Raw genomic sequence first — 11,080 nt, 5'->3', positions numbered from 1 at the left:
CTAGCTCCATCCTGGTGGCACAGTTGACTAATTCCATGGATAGAGAACAGAAGATGCCATAACAAAAAAATGTATGCTGAAGCAAATGAATTTCCATGTGTCCTATCTTTGCTTGGAGTTGAAAACAGTCAAATCAAACTAAGCTAGCAGTATTATTAAAAGTCTTATTTGAAACATGTTCTCAGAATGTTATTTAATTACCTTCAAATAGCCTATAATTTCTGTTATCAGAACATTAATAACACCTCCCAGGAAAACTTTCAGGGAACCATAGTAAAACGTTCTCAAAACCTTTCTGCAACCTAAAAATGAAAGTTCCCAGAACAGGTCAAATTTTCACTTTCGGTCTCAGAATGTTTAAAAAACGGTATGTTTAACCAGTCAGGAAATTGATGACTTTGTTCCCAGAACCAATGGGAAACCAAAAACGTGCGTTCCCACAACTTCCAAGGCTGTGCTAGCTGGGAGGCTTTCAAAAGGCAGAAATACAACCAATCAGAAAAACAGATTGTAATGTTGGTGTGCATAGAATGGGGTCATGAGTGCATTCAAATGTGTGTTATGCAGCTAATTTCCTTCACAATACGACACAGATAGGCTCATTCTGTTCAGGAAAGCCCAGGGTATAACGCATGTCATCCTTGTACCAGTGGATCAAAAATAGAGATCATAAACATTGATACTGTAAATTGCATCAGTTTTCAAATATAAATTTGAAATGTGAAGTGCACATTTGAACTCACGGGTGTGTGGTTTGCTTGTAATGACATCAAAGTGGTATTTATTATAATCCTTAATGTCCCATCTTTCATAACACATCGACTCCTCTTGATTTATAATATTTCCCTCACTCAGACAACAACAAATGTGCAAAAATAGCCCAATTAGAGGGAGGGATGGCGTTATCTTCTTGTCTCGTGCGGTATTCAAAGTTTGTAATGGCTGTCAGTCAAAACCACTACCGGCACTGTGAAGTGGAGAACCTGAGCTCTTACGTTATGAATAGCGTGTTACTGTACAGCCACTGCGTTCAAATTTAGTTAAATAAAGGTTAAATAAATAAATGAAAAATAGGCGCTTATCAATAAAAAAATCTGCCATTTTCAACTCATATAGGGGATGACTGGGGCAAGTGAACCGAGCAGTTGGGCAAATTGAGTCTGCTCTAAAATTTCCCCAGGTGTTTTAATTTGTATATTTTTTTAGCTGAAAATAACAAAACTATTTTCAGTTAAAGCCTACTGGAAGAAATTCCAGTAGGCTTAGCCTAAAACGGATATTTCTGTTTCATCCCCAATTCATGGCATTTATGGCAGCCGGGCATATTGAGCCAGGTCTGTGGTTGTCGGTTAGGCAGATTGTTTTTTTAACTGAATGGTTCTGAAAGAGTTCTGGATTAATATAATGCTCAGCCTACCACTGGCTTGGTTCTGACTGGAGGAGGAGCTCACAGCCTGCAATAAAAAGCGGCTGATTACATTGAGGGGAAACATTTCTAAGAGGTATCCGTCGGTCTGGGAACAGTCTTGTAGGGAAATACGTTCTAGTGTAGTTAAGCCTCACACTTTCATTAGTCGGATCCTTTTGTGATATTTGGTGAACCATAATTCGTTTAAAAATGACTTGGTCTGTAAGCAGTTGTTTCATTACTCTGTTCGTTTTGTTCCTTTGGCGGGTGGAAGACATCGCAGAAGCTTGCAAATGCTCCCCTCCGCATCCTCAACAGGCTTTTTGTAATGCAGATGTCGGTAAGGCAATTTTGGCAACATTTGACTTTTCAGCTTCTCTTCACATGTGAGCTACTATCAATACGCAACATGTTAACACTTCATGTATTAGTAGTAGTAGCATGCTCATTAAACCTATTATTTACATAATTTAAGTAGGCGACAGTAAAATGGGTACAGCCATGGCTCTCCAACCCTGTTCCTGGAGAGCCAACCTCCTGTAGGTTTTCAATCCAACCCCAGTTGCAACTAACCTGGTTCAGTTTATCAACCAGCTAATTATTAGATTGAGGTGCGCTAGAATAGGATTGGAATGTAAACCTACAGGATGGTAGCTCTCCAGGAACAGGGTTGAGAACCCTGCTACACTAAGATGTTATATTTTGCTTTAGGCATAAACTGTCTGCAAATAAATTATTTGAGATGTATATGTGTGATTACAAAACAGTAAGGACATCTGCTCTTTCCATGACATGGACTGGCCAGGTGTAATTTATGATCCCTTACTGATGTCACCTGTTAAATCCACTTCAATCAGTGTAGAGGAAGGGGAGGAGACCGGTTAAAGAAGGCTGTTTAAACCTTGAGACAACTGAGACGGATTGTCTGTGTGCCATTCAGAGGGTGAATGGGCAAGACAAAATAGTTAAGTGCCGTTGAATGGGTTATGGTAGTATGTGCCATCAGAGGTATTTATTATAATCCTTAATGTCATGTTTTTCATAACACATCGACTCTTCTTGATTTACAGCATTTCCCTCACTCCGACAACCGCAAAAGTAGCCCAATTAGAGGGAGGGATGGGGTTATCATCTTGTCTCGTGCGGTGTTCAAGTTTATAATGGCTGTCAGTCAAAACCCCTACCAGCACTGTGAAGTGGAAAACCTGAGCTCTTACATTATAACGTAAGAGCTCATTGAAAACGCAGTGGATGTACAGTAACATGCTATATGTATAAACGCAGTGGATGTACAGTAACATGCTATATGTATATCCACTGCGTTTTCAATGTAGGCGCTTATCAATAACAAAATCTGCCATTTTCAACTCGTATACGGGATGACAGGGGCTGTGAGTGGAAAGGGCTACGGGTTCTTTATTGCCTACGGCAAGTGAACTGAGCAATTGGGCAAGTTGAGCCTGCTCTAAAGTTTACCGTGGTGGTTTAAAAAAAGCCTGAAATAAACAAAACTAAGGAATTCCAGTAGGCGTAGCCTAACACTGATCTTTCTGTTTCATACCCATTGTTTAAGTGAAAGATGGACAATTTATGGAAGCAGGGCATGCCGCTGTGTTGTGCCATTAGGCAGTGGATTTTTTTTTTTACTGCGTGGCTGAGATTCTGGATTAATAAAATGCTCAGCCTACCACTGGCTTGGTTCTGACTGCGGGAGGAGCTCACAGCCTACAATAAAATGCGGCTGAAATTCGTTCGAGTGTAGTTTACACATCACCCTTGCATTAGTCGTATCCTTTTGCGATATTTGGCAAACCACTCGACCACGACCATATTAAAAACTTGGGACTAAAGATTTCTGTCTTTAGCTCTCGTTGGTTAAACATTTTTCCTCACTCGATAGATGTATATATTTTTCCATTGAGCCGAGAGTAGAATAATTCATTTCTAAAATGACATGGTCCGCAAGCAGTTGTTTCTTTACTCTGTTCGTGCTGTACCTTTGGCGGGTTGGAGACATCGCAGAAGCTTGCAAATGCCGCACTCCGCATCCTCAACAGGCTTTTTGCAACGCAGACGTCGGTAAGCCAATTTTGGCAAGATTTGACTTTTTAACTTCTCCACATGTTGAGTTACTACTGTCTCAGTATGCAACATGCTAACATTTTATGAATTGTCTGTGGTCGTTGTAATAATAATAATTTGGACACTGTCATTAAGCCTATATTTACATTCTCACACAATTATTTACATAAGTAGACAACAGTAAGATGGGCTACAGCCAGGGCTCTCCAACCCTGTTCCTGAAGGTCTTCAATCCAACCCGTTGTAACTAACCTGATTCAGTTGATCAACAAGGTAATTATTAGATTCAGGTGCGCTAGAATAGGATGGAATGTAAACCTACAGGACGGTAGCTCTCCAGGAACAGGGTTGAGAACTCTGCTACACTAAGTGTTATATTTTGCTTTTGGCAAAAACAGTATGCCTACAGATGTATTATTTGTCCAAAAGCTAAATGAGATAGATAGCTACTGTGTACAAAACATTTAAAGGCCACCTGCTCTTTCCATGACATAGACTGGCCAGGTGAAAGCTATGATCCTTTATTGATGTCACTTGTTAAATCCACTTAAATCAGTGTAGATTAAGCGGAGACAGGTTAAAGAAGGCTGTTTAAACCTTGAGACATGGATTGTGTGTGTTAATATTGTCTTACATTTAGCCCAAGGTATTGTTGTAGTGTAGACTATTGAAATAAAATATTGGTAGGCTATATCACTTATTTTTGACAGGTTCTGTTTCATTATATTAAGAGGGATGGCCTGCTTTATGTACAACATACCGGTAATAACGAGGGAACGGTGGAGGGTGGAATAGTCTCTCCTATTTCCTGTCACATTCATCCTCTATTGCAAGTGTCAGACTCATTCCACGCAGGGCCGAGTGTCTGCGGCTCTTTGCTGCACCGTTGTTCTATGATATCATGGCGTTCAGCAAACAATCGTGTAAGTGCATGCCGCCACCTATTGTGCTGGAATGTACTATCAATCATTATCTGCCCAATTCTGTAGTACCATGAAAACCAAATAAATACCTAACTTCTACCACCCCCTCCCCCCAAAACCCCTCCACAACCCCATTAAACTTAATCTACATCATGCTGAAACACTCCACCTGTAGGATTGTTCAGCATGTCAAAAACCATTTCAACAGTAACATCTGTTACACCCAATATCTCTTTTGCCATCTCCACATTAACCTTCAACCTGACATTTCTGATTTCCACAACCTGAGTCGTATTGATAACCTTATCAATAAAAGCTATGAAGTCAACTTTATTCATTATCAAAGTGTCCTTACACACCGCACATTCATGAGCACAAGATGTTTTGCCTGTGTGTATTCTGGTTATGTTTTTTCCCCAAAGATTGCTGACTAGCTTCCTCCTGTGTCGGCTCAGGAGCCTCAGAGCAGGCCAGGCACATTCCTTTCTGATTACAGCTGAGGCGCTCATATGCCTCTCCTATGCGTAACAATGTTAAACCATCAGTGTGACTGACCAGTATAGAGGAGTTCAATAACGTTAGTTAAACCATGTTTCTCTTTTCTAGTGATCAGGGCAAAGGTGGTTGGAGTGAAACTTGTGTCTGGTAACATCCTCAAGTATGACATCCAACAGATCAAGGTATGATCAGCCTTTTTATTAAGTGGTTGTTCCTTCCTGCACTGAAATGTTGAAGCCCCCTGAACCCCAGTCTGACAGCTGGTCCCAATTCGCTCCCTTAGCTCCAACCCTTCAATGTTTGCAGATCTGGGTAGGTATAAACAGTGTAGTTGTGGCGCATCCACCGTACTGGTCCTAGACTATGGTGACATCCTCTATATGAACTCAGCTGCCCCTTCAATAAAGCCATTAGATGCAGTTTATCAAGGCTTTATTACGGGTGACTGGTTTAGTACTCATCACTACATTCTCTACCAGATAGTTGGTTGGCGCTATTTGATGTCACAGGTTCTTTTACGAAGCCCTTTTACAAAAACTCCCACTGTACCTTACATCATTACTATCCTTTCGACACATGAGTTACCACACCTGGTCTCAGGGATGGCTAACTCTGGAAATTCCTTTGGTCTCTGAGTTAGGTAAACCAGCTTTTTTTTTGCACTGTATTTGTAGAACAAGCTTCAACATTTTCTAAACGTTGGATGTTTTGGTGCCTCTAGATCAATTCAGGAAACTGACTGAGGACCTTATTACAGATTATTTTTTATGACTTTATGCTTGCGTTTTGTGTGTTTCTGTAATTCAGGGCTCATCTGTAAAATAGACCTTGATTAAATAAAGTATTGCTTCCACTTTACAGATCTGGAAACATCAAAGGGCTTTAGACTGAGGGGATTGGGTATAAGAAGGGAATTAGTAAAGACTGACAGTGCCTGAGCGCTGCAGTCAGTGAGGTTCAAAACTGTATATGTAGGTGTTTTGACAGATCCTTCTTTTTCTCCTCCTTGTGATTGGATAGATGTTCAAAGGTCCTGACCGGGTTATCCACGCCATCTTCACTGCATCCTCCCCAGCCGCATGCGGCGTGACTCTGGAAATCAACAAGGAGTATCTCTTCATAGGTGCAGTTCTCACTACGTTACCCAAGTTCCATTGCCAGCACTGGTTAACCCTATCAGTCCTGAGACCCCAGCAAAAATGTGCTTTTCATTTATCTGCATGTCCAGCCCTTACATTTAGCCTCACAGTAAATTGCTTTACCATTTTATTTTCAGGACAGCCAGGGCTACAAGTAAAACACAAAACAATTTGATATTAGTTTTATTGACAAATGTCAACAACAAAAAAATCCACCAAGTCAGAAACTTGAAAAGTACAGAAATGGTGTCCTCAGTGGGAATTAATATCCAACCAGTCAGTGACAACTGTTTGGTGTTTGTGACAGCAACTATGTAAGCGTATTAAAGATGGATCATTGGAAATCCGAGGACATATGTAGAATAACCCCTTACCTTCTAAGGACTCTTGTGATCTTCGTGGAGCAAAACGTGTTCATAGTCTCAGCTTTTCATAAATTGTTTTTAATAGTACTTCAAGCCATTTGGACTCTACAGACGTTTTTGTAAAAGACCCAGCCCTTGGCCCCTTTGGGATCTGCCCTTGTCCCACAAACCCCGCTCTAGCTCAGCTGCTGTTAATCACAAACTAATGGTTGGTACCAACATTTGCAGAAGTGGACTAATCCAAAAACTGAGCTTACTCAAGAAAGCCCACCTTGAATCGCATTTTGAAGTATGCAAAAAAAAGCTCAACACTTGGGATTCTGTAGCTATGTGGCAAAAAGTTGTGGTCTGACAAAACTAAGATGTAACTTCTTGGCCTAAATGCAAAGCGTTACCCAACACTGCAAATCACCCAAAGAACACTATCCCTACTGTGAAGCATGGTGGCAGCATCATGTTATGAGGATGTTTCTCATCATTGGGGATAGAAGGGAAAATGAATGGCACAGTGTACAAAAATAAATGCAACATGCATCAATTTCGAAGATTTTACTGAGTTACAGTTCATATGGAAATCCTAATTAGCCCCTAATCTATGGATTTAACATGATTGGGAATACAGATATGCATCTGTCGGTCACAGATCCCTTAAAAAAAAGTTAGGGGCATTGATCAGAGAACCAGTCAGTATCTGGTGTGACCATTTGCCTCATGCAGCACGACATTTCCTTTGCGTAGAGTTGATCAGGCTGGTGATTGTGGCCCGTGGAATGTTGTCCCACTCTTCAATGGCTGTGTGCAGTTGCTGGATATTGGCGGGAACTGGAACACTCTGTCGATCCAGAGCATTCCAAACATGCTCAATGGGTGACATGTCTGGTGAGTATGGAGGCCATTGAAGAACGGACATTTTCAGCTTCCAGGAGTTGTGTACAGATCCTTGCGACATGGGGCTGTGCATTATCATGCTGAAACATGAGGTGGTGGCAGATGAATGGCACAACAATGGGCTTCAGGATCTCGTCACGGTATCTCTGTGCATTCAAACTGCCATCGATTTAAAATGTAATTGTGTTTGTTTACAATGTTGACATCAGCAAACCGCTTGCCCACACGACGCCATCCACTTGATCTGCCATCTGCCCGGCACAGTTGAAACCGGGAATAATCCGTGAAGAGCACACTTCTCCAACTTGCCAGTTGCCATCGACGGTGAGCATTAGCCCACTGAAGTCTGTTAAGACACTGAACTGCAGTCACGTCAACCCTGATGAGGACAACGTGCACGCAGATTAACTTTTCGGAGACTGTTTCTGACAGTTTGTGCAGAAATTCTTCGGTTGTGCAATCCCAGGTGACTGGTTTCAATTCTCTAAAATGACGTTGGTGGCAGCTTATGGTAGAGAAATAAACATTATTCTCTGGCAACAGCTCTGGTTGACATTCCTGCAGTCATGCCAATTGCATGCTCCCTCAACTTGAGACATCTGTGGCATTGTGTTGTGACAAAACTACACATTTTAGTGGCCTTTTATTGTCCCCAGCACCTGCGTTCAAACAACTTCTTGATATGCCACACCTGTCAGGTGGATGGAATATCATATATTGGCCAAGGAGAAGTGCTCACGAACAGGGATGTAAACAAATTTGTGCACAATTTGAGAGCGACGCATTTTGTGCAAATGGAACATTTCTGGGGTCTATTTTTATTTCAGCACATGAAACATGGGCCCAAGACTTTACATGTTGCGTTTTTAATTTTGTTCAATGTAAATCCATGAAACTGAGGCACTGACACAACAAAATGTGAGAAGTTCAAGGAGCTTAGACTTTCTATAGGCACTGTAAAACGTTTACAACTAATCCATTACTTACTTATTATTAGTATGTACACTTATGATGAGATATCTGTGTTATGGGCTGCATCAGTATGTCTTTACGCTCCAGGGTGAAGTTTTCCCCCAGGGACGTAGGCCAATCCTAACCTTAACCATTAGTGGAATAAATGCTAAACTGAGCCGAGATCAGCGTCTAGGGTCCACTTTACCCTTCACCATGTTTTCCCTACAGCACTTTGACTCACTATCTCCTCTGTCTGTAGGCATGCTGGAGACTGGAAGGATGTACATAACACTGTGTGGCTATAATCTGCCCTGGGAGGACTTGAGTGCCGGACAAAAGAAGAGCTTGAATCACCGCTACCAAAGTGGCTGCGATTGCAAGGTGTGATGGGAATTATAGTAATATTACTATACACCAGTTTTGTTTTAATATTTACATGGGACATTTTCTTAAAGGGAGTATACTACTCTGGTCACATTGGCAAAATGCATGAGCTAGAGTATTGTGGTAATGAGCAGTCAGTGATCTTGGGCTTTCTCTCTCCCTACTCCGATACACAGGTCATCCACTGCATTTCCCTCCCCTGTCCGACCAGTGCCACAGATGCATGCCTGTGGACAGACTGGGGGACTGACAATGGCCGTAACCTTGCCTGTATCAAGAGGAGAGATGGGACTTGTGAATGGAAGTAGTTCCTGGATATTGAAAACTCCTTAACTCTAAAGGCTATCCACTCACTGCTCGATGACTAAAGATGCCTGTAATTAATAAGATTAACAGAAAGCTGCAATTTTTGTTTTAAATGAACCAGAATTGCTTACTGGTAACTTCTACAAATGCAATAAAAACAAACTAATCAAATATAGCCCTCCAAGTTGTCCTTTACTGTGCCACTCATTTGGTGCTAGTTTAACTAACAAGGCGCTATTGAAACCTAAAACCACACTGGCCGACACCACTGTCGTATTCACTATCACTGCTTCATCATTTGCTTTTCATTTACTAGCTTATCTTACTATGGACAAAACCCTTTTGATTTTGCTGCAATGGAGATTGTAAACCTGGTTGCTTTGGTTGACAGTGCCGGTTAGCCTTTTTTGTCATGAATCTTGTTCTGGAGGTTACACTGCAGATGGGCGAAGTCATAAAATAAGGTTTTATACTTAACCTTAACCACACTGCTCACCCTAATTCCTAACCTTTAAGACTAAAGGAAATGTTTTTATTCATTTTTAAAGAAAATAATTTGTACAATATAGCTGATATTTGGACTTTGCAGCTGACCTAGCTAAGGGGAAATTGCTCAGTTCTGCCTCCAGGACAAGACCAATGACAAGCGTCAACCTGCTCACACAGTGCTATGTTTACAGTGGGTATAATTGTTTTTTTTTACATTTTATTTTACAAAGTGGGATTGAGAGTGTTTATTGATTTTGGTCCTCAAACCCCCCCACAAATTAAGTAACACATTAGTTGTGTAAGTATTAACCTCCTTTGTTTAGGCGAGCCTAAATTAGTTAAGGAATAAAATGTGCCTTAACAAATCACAAGTTACATGGGTTGACATGATTTTTGAATGACTACCCCTTCCTCTGTCCCCCATATCTGTAAGGTCCCTTTCGAAAGCCTCGGAAGGGCAGTGATTGGTAGATGGATACCAAATAACAAATCCGACGTTGATTCTAAGCATAGTAAAGTTACTTATGCTGTGGATTATATAAAACCACCCAGACATTATGCGTCCAACATTATGCATACCCACCATGGTATTGGGCAGCTGCTGACGTTTGAAAACTAATCTGGTTTAGAAATCAAATTCTGGTGATTTTATTGTAGAGCACTTTGAAATTATGCCCAGGTTTTTTTGGGGGGGGATTGTATTGCATGGTATGCTGTGTCGGATATGCCATGTTGGAATATGCAGCTGTAGATTTTAAACCTCCATTCTAGAATGCATAAGGCACATCTTTCTATCTACATGCTTTAATTTGTGATTCTATGCAAATTATACGATTGAATGCTTCTTTAAGCATGCAGCTAGTTACAGTGAGGGGGGGGGGGGAAAGTATTTGATCCCCTGCTGATTTTGTACGTTTGCCCACTGACAAAGAAATGATCAGTCTATAATTTTAATGGTAGGTTTATTTGAACAGTGAGAGACAGAATAACAACAAAAAAATCCAGAAAAACACGTGTCAAAAATGTTATGAATTGATTTGCATTTTAATGAGGGAAATAAGTATTAGACCCCTCTGCAAAACATGACTTAGTACTTGGTGGCAAAACCCTTGTTGGCAATCAGAGGTCAGACATTTCTTGTAGTTGGCCACCAGGTTAGCACACATCTCAGGAGGGATTTTGTCCCACTCCTCTTTGCAGATCTTCTCCAAGTCATTAAGGTTGAGGCTGATGTTTGGCAACTCGAACCTTCAGCTCCCTCCACAGATTTTCTATGGGATTAAGGTCTGGAGACTGGCTATGTCACTCCAGGACCTTAATGTGCTTCTTCCTGAGCCACTCCTTTGTTGCCTTGGCCATGTGTTTTGGGTCATTGTCATGCTGGAATACCCATCCACGACCCATTTAATGCCCTGGCTGAGGGAAGGATGTTCTCACCCAAGATTTGACGGTACATGGTCCCGTCCCTTTGATACAAACAAGTGGTCCTGTCCCCTTTAGCAGAAAAACACCCCCAAAGCATGTTTCCACCTCCATGTTTGATGGTGGGGATGGTGTTCTTGGGGTCATAGGCAGCATTCCTCCTCCTCCAAACACGGCGAGTTGAGTTGATGCCAAAGAGCTCCATTTTGGTCTCATCTGACC

The 11,080-nt window shown here is 41.4% G+C and overlaps 1 protein-coding gene across 1 annotated transcript; it reads left to right on the top strand.

The window, feature by feature from the left end:
* Positions 1-1,618: 1,618 nt before the first annotated feature.
* On the top strand, positions 1,619-9,097 carry LOC311146836 (metalloproteinase inhibitor 2-like; the record flags this gene model as incomplete). Its single annotated transcript, XM_084183433.1, has 5 exons — positions 1,619-1,748; positions 5,020-5,093; positions 5,932-6,034; positions 8,517-8,638; positions 8,818-9,097. The coding sequence occupies 5 exons, from the start codon at positions 1,619-1,621 to the stop codon at positions 8,947-8,949; spliced, it is 561 nt and encodes a 186-aa protein (XP_084039559.1). The 3' UTR covers positions 8,950-9,097.
* Between the last annotated feature and the right edge of the window lie 1,983 nt (positions 9,098-11,080).

Source organism: Coregonus lavaretus (genome assembly GCF_964263955.1).
Source record: "Coregonus lavaretus genome assembly, chromosome: 2".
Lineage (NCBI taxonomy): Eukaryota > Metazoa > Chordata > Actinopteri > Salmoniformes > Salmonidae > Coregonus > Coregonus lavaretus.
The sequence above is the reverse complement of the archived record's forward strand: the minus strand, read 5'-3'. Positions and strand labels throughout refer to the sequence as shown.